Here is a 21,529-nt window from a genome sequence, read left to right as displayed (position 1 = left end):
TTCTTGTAACGACAAAAAACAGTATTTTGCCATTTAATTTTTAAATTTAATTATTTTGAGATAATAATTTTGTTACATGTAAACACAAAAAAATTACTGATCAAAAACCAAGTCTACGGCTTTATCTAATTCATAAAGCAGTACAGGTTTATAGCGGCTCAAATCAGTATTAGAAAAATTGACTGTTTCAGGATCATATGTTGTATGTTTGGGTTCGAGGAGCGAGGCGTGGGGATTATTGTAGTTGGTGTTAATGTTATTGATGCGTGTTGTGTATCGGTTTTTTAAATGATTTGTGCGTTTAGTTGGAAAGTTGTGATCATATTTTTACTTGAATAATGTCAAATAACGAAGGATCTCATTTATGTGTTTTATGTAATAATAAATTAGAGTCAAAAGAAGCGTTAAAAGAACACTTCAGGTTTGTATTAGCTTGAATGTTTGAAATAAATTATCTTAAGTAATAAACTAAAAGGGTTATGTTAAGTTTAAATTGCGAAGCCTGTTGAAGTAAATTCTGTAGTTTACCTAAAAATCTTTGCTATTTTTTTAATAATTATCGATAATCCTTATATAAATTACAAAAAAAAACTAACGCTTCAATTGTTAATTGCTCGTCATTTAACTTTGATTATTATGTTTTCTTACAAAGTTCACGCTTTCAGAAACTGATGTACTGCCAATAATTTTCAAGCAATGAGAAACTCCCTAACATGACTAATTATGTTTCAAATGGTTTTACTTTATTTTTGGGATAATGTAACAATTGCTTTTTTGGTATATATTTTACTTTGTTTGGTATGAATCTAAAGCTACATATTTGGTCTTGTGAAACTGTTGATGTTCATTATATTCCTTTATATCACCGATATGTGATAAAAAGCTAATGATATATTATTGTTTTAGGAAACATGCTAATAATGAAATAGATGCTAAGGGGCATCCACGTGGTAAAAAGTTAGAATTACCATTGCAAACACCATCATCTAGTCAAAATCAGCAGGGAAAAGGAACATATGTAAAAGGCAGTGCTTCCAAATTTGTTAATGGTGACATAATATGTGATGTCTGTGGTGAATCATTCAAGTGTAATACATTAGCAATACAACATAAATTTAGAAAACATCCTAATAGTGGAATTAAACATTATTGCCCACAATGTGGCATGCAATTCCCTTTAAAGGTATGTATTGTTTTTATGTAGACGCTACAAGTAATATTGTGTAGTGGATTTATAAGTTGATAATATATATATTTTTTAATTTTCATAGTGAAATCTTTTTTATTTACAATTTATGCTACCTATATTTTTAGTGTGGGGAATGTTTGATAAGTCTGCAAAAAAAAGGCAGTTTTCAGAATTTTTTTTTATTTCTCATCACAATCTCCTTTCAATCTTACATACTTAGTCCAACAGTGGCTATGGTTTTTGATCCCATCCTTGCAGTATGATTATTGATATATTAAAAATAGATTGATTATTTAGCAATAACTTTGTAATTTTGAATAATACTCTTTCCATCAAGCCATTTCATCATGCAAGGAAGCTGATAATACTCCAAAAGTCCTAAATCTGGCAAGTAGGGAAACGTAAAAGAATTTTAGTGTTGTAAAATTCAAATAGTATTGTTACAATTGCATAAAAGTGAGCTTGTGCATTAGCTTGTAGAAAATAAACTGTCTTTTTCATCAAATGTAGTTAGTTGTGTTTTCTTCATTTAGAAATTTCAGTAAAGATGCATAATATTGTTACCCAGTGTTTGTTTTACCCTTCTCAGAAAGTCAATGAAGATTTTGCCATGAGCTTTCCAAGACTGGCCATCACCTTTTTCTGCTGATGGAACAGTTTTTTTAATTCTTTGTTATAAGTTCTCCGACTATAACCCAGTGTTCCTTGGTTGCAGGTTATTAGTATCCAAACTTCATCAGTTGTTATAAAACTACAAAAATTTCTCTTGGGTGCATTGAAACTGCCCAAACTATTCTGATTAATGTTTACTCATTTATGTTTTTGAAATTTTGAGTAAATGTGGTACCAATCGTATGGATAGTTTTGCATTTGTGAATATTTGCGCAAAATATAATGCAGCCCATTCATTTAAGATGCTTATTGTCTTAGCAATCTCATGTTGTTTAAATTTTCTAACCTCTATCACCACATCGTGGATTTTTTCAATATTCTCTGCAGATGTAACCTCAACAGGTGGTCTGGAACATTCACTGTCATTGTGCTCACATGAACACTGGAAACAACCAAACCACTTGTTCTAATTAATGGAGCCGATTCACTATAATTTTTATATCGTATGGCTTTAGTTTCTTATGTGATTTTGCCTTTAATCAAGAAGTAATGTTTGATGACTATTTAAAATTCTCTTTTATCCATTTTTCACAAATCATAATACTTGATGTATTTAAACTACTGCTAACAACAGAATTATGAATTTATCTAATTGAAACTTTGTGTATGCTCCTAGCAGAAATGCAGGAAACTAAGAATCTGTTACGAGTGCCATTTCTTGATTTTGCATGGACTTATCAAACATGTCATACTTAATGTAATAAAGTTTGTTGAAAATTAAACTTATAACTGATTTGTTCCTAGTACTTTTCTAACAAAAATATATAGTTTTTAGTAAAGTTTGATTTTTATTTACTCTTATATTAATTTTTCTGTATTGTTATTTTAGATTCATAGGGATAATCATTTAGATGGGCATAAAATACCAGATGATCAGATACCAGATATTCAACATCCGTGCGTTGTATGTGACGTCCAGTTTTATAATAGAGGAGCTTATGAATATCATTATAAATCTGTTCATAAAAGGTAAGTTGCTATTATTATAAATATTATAGCCTATTTGGTATGTTTTCAAAAATTTTAAAGTTTATTGGAAATAGAATACATGGTTTTCTGTGAAGTATTCAAAGTTTATTTGTCTACAAATGTGTTGTGCGTAACATTTGCATGATAAAACAATTAACCTGTAAATACTATTATACTTCATTTCTTCGGTTTATAATTCTATTATTTTGTACTTATGATGATAATTTATATAATAATAATATAATTTCTGTCTATTGAAAGTTGTTTTAATGTTCTGTTTTATTAGCAATTTCTCTTCTGATAATATATATATATACGTATTTATTATGTTTATGTTTCTAAAATCAATTCTTTCAAGACTTCTGCACTAATAATTTAAATATATAATATAAATCAACTTAATCCACTCAAGTACAGAAATAAGAAAACTCTTATTTTTATTTATCTTTATTTCTAAATAAAAAATAAGCTAAGAGTTTTATTATTTCTGTACTTGGATGGATTAAGTTGATTTATATTGTCTGTGCGTGTGTGTGTGTGTGCGTGCATGCATGCATGCACACACACATACACACATACACACACACACACACACATATATAATAAATTCAGCATTCAAATTTTTTTGATAATAGCTTAACTGCTATGATAATAATGGTAGTCATAGCAGTATGATATTTTTCTCATAATGTACAAATAGGATACTAAAGTTGAAAAAATAAATACTTAATATGCATTGTGAAAGAAAAATCTTGTTTTCAAAGAATTATATCGTATATAACAAATTGTTTTTGATAAAATTATTAAAATTTCATGTTTTTTAAAAAAGTAAGTATATCTTGATCTTTAAGCTCATTTTTGGCTTGTTGCAAAAAGATTGAATTTATATTAGATTGATTTTTCTGTATTGTAAGTTGCAATTGATTTGAAAAAGGATTAAAAAATACGGCATTTTTAAATACATAATTTTCCATAATACCTGTAAGTTTTCTTGTAAAAGTTCTATGTAAAAACTAAGTATTTTCAGATGTTTGGTATCAGTTTATGGCTATTTAAAAAAAAAACTATTTTGGCTCTATGAATATAGGAATTGATTTTTGCCCCAAACCAAGTGTTCTAACAACACATTAAAAGTTTCATTATTTCAATTAGCAGCATTTAGAAGGATTGGAAAAAACAATTTCTATAAAAAGGCTGGGATTCTTGACTATGTATTGCATTCTTTATTTACATGAATTCATTTCACTTGTTTCTAAGAGGTAGTCAATTTTCCTAACCATTTAATGGAAATTCTTCTTTTGATAATAATTCTTTTTCATGCTATTTTTAATTGATATTATCAAACTATTTACTTATCCATAATAATGTTTATAAAACACATAGTATATTAAAAAAAAAACCTTATTTTGCTGAGCAAAAGTAGAAATTTCTTTTTACCTATTTCTGAAAAAAAAAAAAAAAATATCTAATTGACGGATAACTCTAAAAAAATATTCTTCTTTCATGACTCATACAACATTAAAGTTTTCTCAGAAAATACTCAGCAAAAAGCCAATCAAAACTACCCAGTGCAGTTTAAAGTGTATTTTTATTTTACATTTTTTTAAAATAAATTGTGTGTAATAAATTAACCATAAAACAAACTGATTTGTGTTTTGTATGATTTGTATGAATTGATATTTGAACATAGAATTAAATATTAAATAAAATATTTTGTGTCAGTGTGGGGGGTGAACAGTATAGTAATTCCACTAAGAAAATAATTAGCTAGCACACCATTTATGGGCCCCATTCTATATCAGCAACTTGTATTGAATTGATTTTTACAATACAGTACTTTTTCCCTGTTTACAATGGTTAATTTATCAGTTATTTTAAAAGTTTTGTTTATACCATAACTTCCCACTGAATGGTTATTAAAATTATTATTTTCTTATTCACCATTTATTTGAAGCATGTTATTATTAAACTTCAAAATCATTGATATGTAAATAGTGTAACATTGTTAAAATTGTTACCAAAGTATTAAAAATATTTCTATTAATATAACTGAAATTTTCTATATCTGGAAGTTTTTTATGCTTTTTAATTTTTGATTATGAAAATTTCTGTTTGAGTTACATGCATTAGCATTGTCTAATTAAATAATATTAACAATTATTAAAATCCACCTTACCAGCACATGGAAATATCTTCTAGATCTTTCAGGTTGCTTGAAAGCCATCATCAGGAGTTAAATTATCAAAATATACTACTTCGAGTATACTGTTAGGACCGGACAATCATGACTGTTTACACATTTTAACATCGATTTTTACTTCCTTGTAAAAGGGAGTATTGTGATCACGAAAAATTTCAGATTTCAACAGAAATATCCATTTTGACTAGTTTCGGCATGACATCTGTACGTTTGTATGTGTTTATGTATGTACGTACGTACCTTGCATAACCCAAAAACGATTAACCGTAGTATGTTGAAATTTTGGATTTAGGACTGTTATAACATTTAGTTGTGCACCTCTTCTTTTGATTGCAATCGACTGAACCAAATTTGTCCAAAAAAGCCCAAAATAAAAACAAATCTGAACTTTGGACTTTTTCTTAACTGTAATTAGCTCTCACTGTGAGGTTTTCAGCAATATATCATAAGTGATACTTATCTTCATTGGTTCCAGAGTTTATAGCCAAATGAAATTTTAATTAATGAAATATTTAGATCTATAGGGGAAGGCACATCGGTTCGAATGAGTCTTTATCTCCTTTTTTATTTTTTTACAATAAATAATTATTCAATAATAACAATAAAAAAATAAAAATAAAAAATATGAAAAAAATCAAAGTTATTAGTGAAATAAAAATTTTATGTACTTTTAGAAATATGTATGTGTAATTTAATAGGCAATTATTACATATATGTATATATAATAGAGTTAGTGAAACAACTGATTATCTAATATTAATTGAAAATTATAATTTAGAATCATATTATTTTTGGATTTGCTAGTTTAATTTTATCTAAATTAAAGTTAACTACAGAATGACTGAAAAATAGGCCTTCACAAGAACAACATGTACTGAAGCATATGTGTCCAATCTGTAATAAATTGCAAAGAGTTCTTATCTTTTAGTTCATTACTCCTTTGATATTGTTGGACAATATTCTTCGTAAGTCATGAAAGTAAGTCATTTGGTGTCCACATCAGATTTTTAATTTTTGACTTCGATTTGATATTTTAACTAATGATGATGTCTTTCAAGTAAGCCGAAAGATCTAGAGGATATTTCAATGTGCTGTTAATGTTATTTCAATGTGGTGGATTTTATTAATTGTTAATTTATTTAATTAATTAACATATCAGCAGTACCAAGTTTGAGAAATTAATTAGCATTGTCATAAATATTTAAATTAGTATTTCTTTACTTGTAATATACTCATGAACTTCATTTAAAGGTTAAATTTTTTAATATTTTGCTTGTATTACTTTTTTAGGATTGTCTCTCTTTTTAAGCCAATAGTTACACCACCGCCCAGTAAAAAGATACGTATTAATAATGCTGGTGAACCACAGTCAGTATTTTATTGCCATTTGTGTGGAATTGAGTATATAGTCAAGTTTAATTTACAAAAACATTTAGAACGGCAACACAGTGTAGATGAACGAGATGGTAAACCCAATGATTTATTTAAATGTACAACTTGTGATGCTTTATTTTATAATGAAAAGGCATATAAAAACCATAATATGTATCACAAACCTGATGATTTATATGTTACCAGTGAAGAGCAGAGGTATTTATTTTTTTGTTATTCTTTTTACTTTATAGATTATATTTTTTTTATAGATTACTGAAATAAGCCTTGCACTTTTCTTTTGGTAATTATTATAGTTGTTTATTAAGGAAAATATTTTAAACTGCAAACTTAGCTATGATAAAAAATATTAATATATAATTATTGATAAACTGATACAGCACTTATACGAATAATTTAATAACTTTGATGTTAAAAATATGAGAGATAGGGAGAAGTTTGAATGTTATGAAATTGATTCATTTTGACCAATTGATTATGCTGCTACAGTAAACTCCATGTTTTTAAACCACTAATAGGATCAGATTGTTTTATTTAATCAAATTGGAAGTACAAATTTATTTACATAACACAGCACAAGAAATGTTCCTATACTGGAATATTTTTGTTTTATTATTACAATTTTGAGAAGTTTTGTTTAAAAAAGTGAGAAAATAACAAACTATTTAGTTACTGTTCTGTGTGTAACTGATAAATTTATTATCAGTGCACATGTCACAATAATGAGCTGTTTCCCAAGAATTAGGACCCAGGCAAAACTTTTAACTAGTAAAGTACGTGAAGCAAATGATAATCTGAATAATAAATGAGGAAATGAAGAAAAACAAATAGTATAGTAAAGAAACATCTTTTTTTTTAGTTGAAAAAAAGGAGCTTGTAGGAAGGAATTAATATTATTTATTTTTAAAAACTACTTTAAAAAGAAATTTACATTGCAGGAATAGAGGATGTTGTGATAACTGATATTTTGGAAGTTAAAGAAGATAATAAAAGAGTTTCAGTAGAATACCGTATTTATTCAAGTACCCCCTGCACTTTTTTTATTGGAATTGGAGAGAAAAAATAACGGTGCAGGGCTTACTTGAAACGTAGCCTTTAGCAGGATAATTTATGTAAAGTAAACGTTTTCTTAGAAGTACCTAAATTCAATCACATAAATATAGTTACATTAGGCTTTCGTTTATCAATACTGGATGCTGCTTATACAGAATACATCCTTAATTATTAACATCCTGTTCATATTATCGATGGGAACGAAGTTACCATATTTTTATAAAACTGATTCATTCTGTACAGGCTGTATCCGGTTCTAATGACACTACAGTTACAGTATCAGTTACACCATCTTACTGGTGTAAGAAGAAACAACTTCTGGTGAAAGGCACTGGTAATAAAAGGGCTTTTCGTGGCTTAAAACCAAAATACACAGACATAGAAAAAAAATTGTATGACTGTGTTATGGAAAAAAGGAAATGCGGTCATGACAGAAATGTGTCATTTATATGCTCGTGAAATCGCTAAATCATTGAATAAAGTTGATTTTAAAGCAAGCCATGGATGGATAACACGATATTTTGCACAAAATGATTTGTCAATAAGATGAAAGACGACCATTTCTCAACGACTTCCAGACGCTTATGAACAAAAAATATTACATTTTCATAAATACATAATAAATCTTAGAAAAGATAAAGAGTATTTGCCTTCTCAAATAGGAAACGGTGATCAAACCCCCATATATTTTGAAATGCCACTTGACAAATCCGTAAACAAAAAAAGATGAAAAAGGTTTTACGATTCGCACTGGTGATAATGAAAAACAAAGGTGTACTGTTATGCTTTGCGTTACTTCTGATGCATCAGAAGTAAAAACTCTTCCTACCGTACAGGTAAATGGAGTTATTATCAGAGCACAGGAATCAGGTTGGATGGACGAAACCTTAATTTTAGATTGGATCAGGTGTGTATGGCAAAAACGATCAGGAGATTTACTTAATTAAAAAAAATACCGGTATGCTAGTAATGGATAGTTATCGGGGGCATACAACTGATAAAGTGAAAGACATTTTAAAAAAGGTTATGACGGACCAAGTAATAATTCCAGGCGGATTGACATCCCTATTGCAACCACTAGATGTCTGCATTAATAAACCGTTCAAATCTGCATTAAAACAACTGTACAGTAAATGGATGGCTGATGAAAATTTCTTTCTCATGCCTATAGGAAGAATTAAACGCCCAGATTTTAACCGGATTTGTGTTTATATAAAAGATGCTTGGGAAGGTATTTCCATGGAATTAGTAAGGAAAATTTTTTAAAAATGCGGAATATCTAATGAACTTGATGGTAGTGAAGACCTTTGGCAGAGCGATGTGGAGACTACCGGTAACTCTTCTACAGACATTGACAGTGACAGTGATTAATTAAAAATAAAATCCTATATTAAAAAGTATATTGAAATGATCGTTTTACTGGCCTACTGATTCTGAACTAAGCTAGTACTTAAGTAACTAATTATTAATGTAATATTAATATTGTAATTTAAATGAACAAATTAAATGCTTTACTTTCTGAATATTTTTGTATTTACGTATTTTTTTATCATATCTGTTACACTTTAAAATACCAGTATATACTCAATTTTTTTTTTAGATTTTCGGTCTGGAAAATCACGGTGCAGGGCTTATTCGGGGGCGGAGGGTAGTCGAATAAATACGGTACTTACTATCATCTAATTTTACTTACTGCTCTGTCATAGTATTTATTTGAAGTTTTAACAGAAGAAATTTAGAATAATAAGTAAAATGTTGATGGTGGTGAGGATGATGAACCAGAAATGTTTTTACTAATGGTACCAATTTTAAAGGAAGTACATTCTCTGTTTTATATTGCAATTTATACGGAGTGAACTGTTCTTGCATTTAAAAGTGAGGGCATTCTTAAAATTTCAGTTTAGATTTCTATTTCTTTACTTAATTAAAAGCTTAAGAAAGTTATTTATGGTCATGAAACTGCTCAGATTGATCTTATATTACAGGAGCTAATTGGCTTAGCTTCATGGGTTGGGGGTTACAAATTATATATGCAAATGTTTTTTCCTTTCTGGATGACCCTTGTATGTAATGTGGTCACATCATGAAAAATTTCATGCTACTGGAAGCATGGTAGTAAGTAGTATGCTTCTCTCTGATAAACAGTTTTTGATTTAAAAAAAAATATATACACAAAAAATGATAGGTTTCAGCTAGATGCTGCTAGAAGAGTAGTAAATTATTTAATAGATCTGTACAGGGTGAGTACAAAACAAGAGTAGTACAAAATATGATTTAATCATCTATCAATGAATTACAAATAGCAATATCAGAAAAACTGTTTAATAGAATAAACTGCAACTGATATTCAAGTTGGCACTCCTGACAGAAAATCCGCTGTTAAAAAAGAATTTCCATTATAACATCTTTTGTCTATTTAAATGTTTCAGCTCTTGAGGCATATACTGTGGAAAAAGAATAGTGTGATATGATAAAAATTTCATTTTCTGAAGGTGTAAAACCCCTGAAATTTACTCTTGGATGTTAAACCAGTATGGTGAAAAGTGTATTAACCTTGCAAAAGTGTTTTTAAGTGAATTGAACAATTTAAATTCGGCAGAACAAGTATCACCAATTTTCAGTGTAGCAATTACCAGTGAAAGTTTCGATTTACACTTAACAAAATTGCATTTATGATCTTATTCTCAAAGAGCAGATGCATAAAAATTTAGAGAATTCTTGAAACTGTAGTGCTGGTATTGGCACTTTGAATCTATTATCCATAAAAAGGTGAATTATTGCAAAAGACTTTCAAGGTGGGTTTCAAGACAATTGACTCAAAATCAGGCATCCTAATTCACATTTGTATGAAACTTAAATGAAAGTTTTAGTAGAAAGTAGTGGTTTTTTAGGTTGCATAAACTTGTGATGAAATTTATTTATTATTTTGAACTGGCATCCAAGCATCAGATTATGGAATAGAAACGTCTGCCTTCACCTACCAAAACAAATTAAAAACCTACTCATCAGTACATAAAGTGATACTATCAGTGTTTTGGGGCTATAGTTGCCCAATCTATTGCAATTATTTGGAAGACCAATGTAAATTCAATATTTAGTAATATATTGTGAATACTAGAAGATAAAGTGAAACCTGCATTTAGGAGGAAACATCATAATTTTCTCTCAAAATGTAAAATTCTTCTGCTTGAAATGACTGCCCCATACTCTCAAAAGACATGGGAAATTCAAAAGTTGGGTTGGGAGATGTTTCCACACCCAACTTATAGTCCCAATCTTTTAACATCAAATTTGTTTTTATTTGGTCCTTTCAAAGAGTTTTTATGTGGCACTAAGTTTGGCAACTGTGAACAAGTCAAGAATGAGTTGGACACAGAGATGAAAATTTTTTACTACTGGAATAAGAAAGCTTAAAGACAAATGCTGAAATGTAGTCGAGAATTGTACTGAAAAATATTTTTTGTTTCATTATCATTGAATAAATAATAATTTTTTTATAGTCATTTGTATTTTTAATTATTAAACAACCCTCATACTCCGTATCACTGATGGTAATCGATATAGGATTCCTAGTTTAATCATAGTAAGTCCAATTTTAAAAAAAACATTCATGTTTAGATTAATATAAACTTATAGTGATTTTTATTATGTTGTATTTAATAATATTTTTAATTATAAATTTTATTAATATTGTTTTATTTTAGGTTGCAGACAGTGAGAAGAGTTGACCAAGATTTTGATATACGTAGAGTTCAGACTGCAGCAGAAAAATACATACCAATCTATAGGTGTAAGAGAAAAGTTCGGCCTCCTGCAAATTATAAACCGGTACAATTGTTATTTTATTAGTTATTGAATTATTTCTTTACTAATAAAAATCAAATTAAGCAAAATATTTATTGTTTTTTTAGCACTTAAGGAATAATATAATACAGAAATGCTTTCTCTCCGACAGGGAATCTTATTCTTTAAGACTTTGGGGGTTGGTGTCCCCATGGACCTAGCCTCTGCAGTTTTTCTTCCCACTACACACTGAGCTGCAGAACACTTTATATACACACTACACAATTTACAGCATATACCCTTACATAACTACATTACAACATTCTACACAATTTCTTCTTACACGTACACTCAGTAATGTTGTTACACCTTACGAAGCGCAACTATAACCTGAGGTGGAAACTATCATGCTAATGGGTGAATGGCTCTACATAATGAGCCTCAAACAATATCCTCTGGGCATCGGGGCGAACCCAGTTGTATTTAGCTCTAGCTCCAGTTCGCGCGAGCTCTGCTGGAGTGGTTCGTTATATTGCTGGTACTTGTGGGACCAAAATTTCAGTTCCAAAAATAAATCCTATGGCAGTTGGTGGTTCATCTGTAAAAACCACCGATTTTAGTCTACTGAAAAGACCTCGGTCAGCTTTGTCTGACAAGGATAATATTACTGCAGAAGAGAATATACTGAATTCTAATGAATTAAATCTAAAATATATGAATATTCATTATGTTATTCTTCGGAATAATCAGGAGGGTGGCTTCTTCCAAAAGGTCTTGCCTTTCCTGATTAACAAATGTGTAACCGTTTCTATTGGTTCTCTGAAGAACATCAGAAAACTACGAGACGGAACGATTCTGATATAAACTTTTAATGATGAGCAGTTGCAGCAATATGGGCGGCGTAAACATAAGTGCAATATGCCACAAGACACTAAATACCAGCAGGGGAGTAATTTTTTGCCGCGACCTTCTGGAGATTGATATAAATGAAATTGCTGATGAACTTTGTAACAAGGAAGTTGTGGAGGTGAAAACAATAAAGAAATGGCAGATCAGAGTGGAAGATATATTCCACTTATATCCTTCCCTTATATTAATTTTTAATCTTCCAGTACCACCAGAGAAGATTAAAGTGGGTTATCTGTCGGTTCTGGTGTGACCTTTTATCCCCAACCCACGAAGATGTTTCCAATGTCAAGGGTACGGTCATACCACAACTTCTTGTTCAAAGACTGCAATTTGTGCTTGATGTGCGAAAGAAGGTCACAACGTCACCAACTGCCAGGAAGAAGAAAAATATGCTAAGTGTGGTGGAACACATTTAGCTTGAGCTCAAGATTGCCCAACTTTTAAAGAAGAGAAGGCAATCATTAAAATATGTACTGAGCAAAAGATTTCTTTCCCAGCCGCCTGAAGAGAATGTAAAGATACTTAGCTCTCAGAACCTAATTAAACCAGATAATTTACAGGAGATAAAGCTCCTGTAAATTCAGGCAACCAACAGTGCAGATCCTGCAGTGAGCTGAAAAAGCTTGTTCAGGTGTTATCTGATCAGGTTGCTTCACTTCTGTAACTATTTCTGAGTTAATGAAGATGAATAAGAAGTCTGTAGTTACAGGTAGTGAAACTAACACTAGTGGAATCCTTCTGAAAGTTCCTGTCCCTAAAGTTTTTTATTTGTGAACAGGAGTAAATAAACTGGTGGTAAGCTCCCTGTTAAGAGAGTCCACATAACCATCTCCTCTGGGATGTCTGCAGCTTCCCATTTTTCAAAATCTCCCCCTCCAATACCACATCTACTGGAGGATATGGTAGAGAAACCGCCCGATCCCAGGACATCAGAGGTTTTTAAAACAAAAAATTTGAATCACTTACAACTAATTTTTTCATATATATTTATCTGTATTTCTATATCTAACTACCTTTATGAGCAATATTCAGTGGAACGTTAGAGGTCTTCGGTCCCGCATTGAAGATATTAGAATGTTGATGTGCACACATGAACCATTAATAATGTGCTTACAAGAAATGCATCTATTACAACAAGATGCGGTAACACTCTGAGACTATACTTGTGAGAGATACAATTGTTTTATAGTTAGTAGAGAGAGCAGTGGTGTTGCTATTTCTGTGCGGCATGAGATGTCAGCTACAAGGCTAACACTAGCTACCCTCATTCCTGCTGTAGCTGTAAAAATCTGAGTCCCCTTTAAATTGCATATCTGCAATTTCTATCTCTCCCTGAACTCTGAGTTCAGTGCTCTATAAATATAAAATCTCCTCATACAAATCCCATCGCCATCGTTAATAGTAGGAGACTTCAATGACCACCATATTTCTTGGGACTCATCTTTCTGCTCCTCTCAAGGAAATATAATGACCAGAGTGAGACGAGACTTGGACCTTTGTTTGCTGAATGATGGGTCATACACATTCATGTCCTCAATGTCTGGTACACTGTCAAACATCGACCTCTCCTTATGCTCATCAAATTTACTCCTTCGACTTAATTGGTCTTCTTGTGACGACCTTCATGGCAGTGACCACAGGCCAATTATTATAGCTTTTGGTGTCGACCGCAAGGTGAGTTAAAAGGCCATGGAGATGGATTGTTGAAAAAGCAGATTGAATTGGTTACCATAAAGCCTTCCCACCACAATGTGACAATGATGCAGAAGCGCTTGACTAACTTACCTCTTTTACGTCTCTGATACTTGAGAATGCTAATAGATATATCCCACAAACTTCAGGAAATCCAAGACGTCTTTCCGTTCCGTGGTGGATGATTGCTGAAACGCTCTTAGCAATCGACAACAAGCACTGTGCAAATTTAACCTCAGACCTACAAATGAAAATTTAGATTTGTACCGTAAGGCTAGAGCATTATGTCATCGGTTATGCTTGGATGCTAGGAGGAAGTCATGGAGGAAATACATGGATACCATCTCACGTACTACTTCCACATTTGCTGTGTGGGAAAAAGTCCATACAATCTGTGGATCATCAGTCCGTTCTTGGATTGATTCATGAAGGAGAACTCCTTACATCACCTTCTACAGTGGCAAGTATTTTGGCAGATTGTTTCTATTCAGTGTCCCTCACCTCATCATACAATAACTCTTTATTTAATTGGTTGCAAAGTTTTTTCTGTAAATTTTTGAAATTTACTTTCATGACAAAGACTTTTCTAACTACAGTGTGTTTTTAACAGCATTATAAAATATTATTTTCTATTGTACTGAATCATTTTTTTTTTTAGATATGATTTTTTCATTTTCTTGAAGTATAAGGTTTAAAATAATCTGTTTCTTATATAATTGCTGTCAACTTTTAACATTGCTGTCTTATCATAACGTTATAACTGGTGTCTCAAAATGAGTTAGCTAAAGTAAATATTTATCGCATTTGATGAAAATTATGTGTTGATAAAGTTAGAGTAGTTATAAGTATGGATTGCAGTCCATTTGTTACAAAAATACAGTAAATTTTACATTATGGTTTTTAGTGACTAACATGGAAATAATAGTAATAATAATATTTTATTATTTACACACAAAAAGGTTTTGAATACCTTGCCTACTAGAAGAAGAAGTTTCACCCAGTGTGTAAATATTTCACGGTAATATCAGTTTTATCAATTGTATTAGGTTTTTTGGAATGTTTTTGTGAGCTTTGCAGGAAAAAAATAAGGCCCATATATAGCTTAATAGATGGTATTAGTTTGAAGTATGAAGAAAAGTTATTTTGATGTTTGCGATCATAACAATTACGAATACTTAGAATAAATTGGTTAAAATAAATATCTTATTTTAGTTAGTTTGTTTAAAATGTTGTTGTTGAAGTTATTCCTGTGCAGTGATTTTCTGTTCATTAGTTAACAGAAATTGTCAAGGCTGTATACATATTTATTAGAATACATGAGTAAATGTTATTTATTTACTTTTAATTTCAGGTTAAAAAGCCAAAGGAAGACACATCTGATGAGGAACTTTCACCACCATCTGGTTATGATTCGAGTAGTGATGATTCAGATATTGAAAATAATAAAACAAAAAATAAAAGTCCAACAGCAGCTGCTCCAACGACCGCTGCTAGTTCATGACCTCAGAATTATGCAATATTTTTATATTAATACTTTAAACATAATGAGTATATGTATGTGTGAATGGATATGTGTCTATTTAGTTAGTTAGTTATTTATTTAAATGTAAAAATTAGAAAACTTGATGCCATATTCTTATTTATTTTTTAAGTTACATTATAAAGTAGCTCATTTTATGGTTGCAGATATTTTTTATGGATAGTAGAAGGCATGTTGATTTTATTCTAACAGATCTATTCATGTAATTAATTACTGGATTCAATTAATAAAAATTATTAAAATATAAAGGCTTTTCCCCCTATATTAGTGTGCTACTCCTCTTGTACTATATCTATGTGCATTCTGACCTTTACTTTTTTCCATTTAACTGATTCAAATAATAAATAATCAGTTAGTGCCCTAGAAATGTTAAGATTATTATATATATTAATTGCTGACCAAATTGGTGAGCTGTTAACCATTTAATGACATCATTAGCCAGTTAGTTGCTTTTTGTTATTGCTGTACCTCATTCAAAGCAGTTACTTTTAACTGGGTTTGAATCCCTAGGCACATTGATTATTAATGTTTAAGTCACTGTCTAAACATGATCAGCTGGAGATTGCATAGGTGTTACAAAAATGTTCTTCATAACTTTCTTTTTTACAAGTGAATAATAACTCTGTTTTTATCATTGATAAGGTTTAATGTCTCTGGTTAGGATGCCATTATACTCTGGCACACTCATTATGGATACGATCTATATCCATGGAACCTAAAGTAGGAAGAAGGACTGAGAGTAGAACAATTGGGTAGTGAATGATAAACAAATATTTTTATTGAGGCCTTAACATAAGCCTCAATGACCAATTTTTAACTGACTTCAAAAAAGGAATTTATATATTTGACCTGTATATATTTTTTTATGTTTGTTTGTGTATAACTTTTTTCCTATTAATCCGATCAAAATAAATCTTGAAATTGATGCAGCTGCTTATCATGATGATACCATGTTGTTAAAAAATATTTTTTAGACACAAAAAATGGTCTGAAAATTGACAAAAATCGATTTTTTCCATCCAGCAGGTAGATAGGGAATATCAGAATCCTGATATTCTATAAGAGTATGCGTCATGTTTGATGATGTTATATGGACTTCTGTAGGGCAGGTAATGCGAGTTTCTGCACAAGATGTGTAGCACCATTAAAACCCCTTACCAGTGAATATTAACCATTAACCACTTACTTTGACGGGATATTCCGACATAGCCAATGTGCATGATTAGGGCCTTTGTCAGAATATTCTGATGTTAGAATACTGAACCTTTTGTCTGGTTTTAATTCATTCTCTGTCATAATATTGTCATTTTACATACATTTGTTTTAGTAGTACTCTGCAATGATAGATAACGCTAGTTGTTAGTTTTAATTCAGTGTAAAGTGAGAATTTTCAAGTGTATTTGATTGTAATCAGCTGACCCATCTGTAATTATGAGTTGTTTATTTACGGTGTTCGATGTAGTCAGACTGTGAGCATTATATTTCTTATATCACAAAATTCTTTAAATATATCAGTATGCAAATGTATAATTATGTAAATATTTTTTGTGTAGGTAAAATTATAAAATTAATTGCATAAATATTTTGTATATATGTTTGACTGAAATTCTGTGAATATTGTGTGTGTGCACGCGCGTGTATGTGCATGCACACGTGTGTGTAATAAAATATATTTTGCATGCAAAAAAATTGTTTTTAAATTACAGATTATGTCATTTCATTATTAATCAAAATACATACATTAAACAAAAAAAAAAAAAACAAAAATAGACCAAGATGACATTAATTTCTGGATAAAAAAATAAACCAGTAAGGGGTTAATAAAATCATAAAAAATTGAGATATCTCATTTTAAACCTTTCAGATATATTTTATACATAATACAGACAATATACATTATATATAATACACAGTATCAGTAGGAATCTTATAATTCTATATACATGCATCACATTACATGGTCTTGATGTCGGTTCCATTTCTTTTTAAAATAATTATTGGGTTGGCAAGAAAGTAATTTCAGTTTTGTAGTGTGAAATAAAATTCAATTTTGTTTTTATAAAAAATAAAATATATTTTCCATTTTATCTGATAACCTTTTGTCACCTTTCTGACAACTTCATGATTCCACGCTCATAGAACTTCTGATCCTTATCAGCAAAAAACTGAACCAAGTGCGATCTCAGGTCATCATCATTAGTGAAAGTTTAACCATTCAAACAGTTTTGTGAACTATAAATAAATGGTAATCTGATTGTGTAAGATATGGGGAATGAGACATCACTTCTCAACCAAGCTCTAATAATATTCCATTAGTTACCAAAGATGTGTGAGATCTTGCATTATCTTAAGATTGCATTATTATAAGATTCTTTTGCGACTTGCCAGTTCTGGTTATTTTTCTTTGATTTCTTCCAGTTTCATTAGTTGTTTACAGTAAACATCTGAACTAATTGTTTGGTTCCTTGGAAGCAGCTTAAAAAACACATCTTTGTAATCCTACCAAATATACAGCGTGATGTTATTTTTATTATATTTCTATGTTGCATGACCAAGATCTTGCAACAGACTTTTCAATAAAGTCAGTTGATGAAATTATAATGAAGTCAGCCATCAGGGTAAAAAACAAAAGTAAACCTAGAAAGACTTTGATAAGTAGTGGTCTTATTAAGTCAACAAAAATAAAAGAAAGATTGTATAAAAAATGGAAAAATAACCCTAATAATAAAAAAAATTGAAAGATAGATGTAAAATGTATAAAACTAAACTATATAAACTACTTAGAATTGTTACATTTAATTACGAAAAAAATAATTAAAAAAATTGTTAGTGATTCTAGAAAAATATAGAAATTTTTAACAATAAAATTTGAAGGCCAAAAAAAACTAGAGCTGAAATAAATGTTATAATTAATAATAAAAACCACAATGTACATATATGATGAATAATAATGACTATCTAATTATTTTGGAAGTGTTGGTGAAGAAATTTCAAGCAAAATTTATAAGAACTCATCAGTCATCTAACTGAAAGTCAAAAAATGTTAACATATAGTATATTTTTAAAACCAGTACCTGCCAGTGAGATATTAAACACTTTTATAATTAAAAAATACATATGGAGTAATAGATAGTACAAATGCAAATGTATGGAAGTTGATTTTGCTATATATTGTTGAACCCCTAATGTATATAAATAAATTATAGCTGAAGTAACTCCTGTTTTTAAATCTAGAAATTATAAACTAGCAACTAATTACAGATCAGTCTTCTTAGTCTCTAATTTCACTAAAAGTTTTTAAAAACTATTGCTTGGTTGAATTGTTAAATATGTTGGATAAAAACAACATATTTTCTAATTTGCAATTTGGCTTCAGTAGAGAAACTCCTATAGGAATTGAAGCTACAAATGCAAAAATAGTACAGTATGTATTAAAAATTGAGATGGGAAAAAGTCTGTTGCTGCTGTGTTTATTGATCTTGCTAAGGCTTTTGACACAGTAAATCATTCGCTTTTACTTAAATTGATAAACTGGAAATAGAGGAGTTACTTTAAAAATGATAAAAGAGTATTAAAAATAAAAAAATACTAAAAGTGAGGTAATTATTACATTGAACATTGGAGTACCACAGAGTACTATGCTAGGATCACTGTTATTTATTATGTAAATAAATGACAATTTTAGTTGAAACTCGGATGATGATTCCACAATTATTTCCTGTGGAGATACACAGCAGTATTATGCTCATTTAACTGGAATAATGTAAAATATAAGTTACAACATCTCTTAAATAATATAAAAAATTGATTAGATTCGAATATGCTGTCTTTAAATGTAGATAAGACAGTTTGCATAACTTTTTCCGCTCTCCATGATCTTTTACCCATAGATTTTGAAAATAAAACTTAATAATGAAACTGTTAAAAGGGTTGAAAATACAAAGTATTAAGGCGTATTTTAATCAATATCTTAGAGGGATTTTCAAATCGTAATTTATTACAGAAGACAAATATGTATTATATAGCCTATATATTTTTATAATATTATATTTATTTTTATGTGTATATTTTTAGCCTATATATTATATAGGCTAAAAAAGATAATTAATAAAATAGTTTATGGTCATACACAAACTTTACTTAGCATTCATACAGTGTAATTGCATGGAAAAGTGCGAACAAATGACTTAAAAATTTTGTCATGTACACATCAAAATGATAAAAATAATAACTGAAATGAATACTGCCAGTAGGATTATTCCTTTAAATCTTAAACAAAAATATGCACTGAATCTTGTACCTACAAAATATTTAAGTTACAAGATGTAAATTTTACTGTTACCTAAAGTCTCTACTGAAAAAGCAACAAAAAAAAAACATTTGTACATGTCTGTTATATGTCATAAACTTCTGACTTATAAAACTTTGATATCAAGAATTGTTTAAAAAAATTTAGAAATTTGGTTCACAATAAATAAGGTATTGAAGAATAGTTTTCTTTTGTAAATTGGTAATAGATAATTCTCACATCCAACAATAACTATATAATGAACTAGAAAATCTAATTTTTATAATTTACTTATGTAGGTTAAGTATTAATCTAAGTCATTAATTGTTAAGTTACTAGAATTGTTTATGATGTTATTAAGTTTTTTATACATCAAGCTGTGTACAGATGCCCATGTGCATCTCTGCAGGATAAATATGAATGTAACTTTTTATGTATGTATATTATCTTTTATATATTTATGACCTGATTTAATAAATAAATAAAATAAAAATCAGCTTTAAATGCGGCTTGAGGTTCATCACATTTGAACTATCATTTTAAATTGATGTTATTGTAGATGATCCATCTTTCATCACCAGTGATAATTCATTTCAAAAAGGTTCGATTTCAGTGTATTTGAAATGCATATCACAAGTATTGATTCTTTGTGTTAAGTGAATCTCTTTAGTTCATGCAGAACCCAAATATCCAGCTTCTTAATGAATTCAAGACATTCGGTCCGATTTTCAATTGTTGTGTGTGATGCATTTAACCTCTCTTCAATCTCTTGCACTGTTATATGATAATCTGATTTAATTATGGCTTTGATTTGGTCTTTTACAACTTCAGTGGGTCAACCAAGACATTGGTCATCTTTGAGTGAAAAATCTCTAGAATGGAATTTTCTAAACAAATTTTGATGTGTGCATTCTGTTAGGCAATCAACACCATAAACTTCACTTACATCTTTGTGAGCCTCGCGCTTTCTTGTCTTACAGTAATAAAAAATAAAATGTGTTGAAAATGTTTGTTTTTGCACTCCATGTTAAAATTGACCATAAACTAACAGGTGCAAATAAAATAAAGTATCCTAAAAGTGAATGCCAAAAGAAAATATCAAAACATTAACAGAAGTTCCTTAAAACAAACATGAAGCTATGTATTTGTGAAAACTGAAATTACTTTCTTGCCAACCTCGATACAACAGTGCTACTTTTTTTATGCAAATTTTTACTCAATTTAAATTTCTTTTTTATTGAGATTATTCTATTTAGTGGTTTGTTAAGATTAAAATTTACCTTTGCGACTTGTAAAAACTTCTCAAAAATAATTTTTGAAATTTTATGCATGTGCTCTGCCTTTATCTGATTAATTTTTTTGTAACCAAACTGATTTTTTCACAATTTTTTTGTTGACTATATATTTACTGAAAATGTAAATTGTGAACCAAAAAAAATTCTACTTTTTTTGTTAATAATAATGAATTGTTTCCATAATTTGAGCTAATGTATTGTTTTAACTGATTTAAATACATTTATTATAATATAATAAGTGAATTTTATAATTGTGATTAATCACATTCATCTTTCTCATACACATAATTGCGTAAATGTTATTAAGTAATAAGATATTTTACAATATTCAGTATTTTTATTATTATAATTAGTAAATTGTGAATTACTTGAACATATATCTATGTGTACACATTGTAATCTTTATTAGTTTACGGAGCTACTTAAATATCCTTGATATAAGATTCCAAACCGTCTTGTATTATGTGTGAATTGTAAGAAATTAAAACTAAAAATGCAAAGCATTTATATCTTGAATCTATAAAATTGTTTCAACACTTAAGACCTG

The 21,529-nt window shown here is 29.5% G+C and overlaps 1 protein-coding gene across 1 annotated transcript; it reads left to right on the top strand.

The window, feature by feature from the left end:
* Window positions 1-202: 202 nt before the first annotated feature.
* On the top strand, window positions 203-21,153 carry LOC142323782 (uncharacterized). The gene is made up of 6 exons (XM_075363986.1): window positions 203-421; window positions 907-1,183; window positions 2,691-2,830; window positions 6,321-6,620; window positions 11,180-11,303; window positions 15,211-21,153. The coding sequence occupies exons 1-6, from the start codon at window positions 339-341 to the stop codon at window positions 15,358-15,360; spliced, it is 1,074 nt and encodes a 357-aa protein (XP_075220101.1). The 5' UTR covers window positions 203-338; the 3' UTR covers window positions 15,361-21,153.
* Window positions 21,154-21,529: the final 376 nt, after the last annotated feature.

This window comes from Lycorma delicatula, chromosome 4 (genome assembly GCF_047948215.1).
Source record: "Lycorma delicatula isolate Av1 chromosome 4, ASM4794821v1, whole genome shotgun sequence".
NCBI lineage: Eukaryota > Metazoa > Arthropoda > Insecta > Hemiptera > Fulgoridae > Lycorma > Lycorma delicatula.
This window is presented reverse-complemented; position numbering and strand designations above follow the sequence as displayed.

Excerpts from the sequence above, each read along its gene's own strand:
- LOC142323782 (XM_075363986.1), top strand. The coding sequence starts at position 339 with ATGTCAAATAACGAAGGATCTCATTTATGTGTTTTATGTAATAATAAA. Across the intron at positions 422-906 it reads GCGTTAAAAGAACACTTCAG|GAAACATGCTAATAATGAAA; the intron begins GTTTGTATTAGC and ends TTATTGTTTTAG. Across the intron at positions 2,831-6,320 it reads TATAAATCTGTTCATAAAAG|GATTGTCTCTCTTTTTAAGC; the intron begins GTAAGTTGCTAT and ends TTACTTTTTTAG.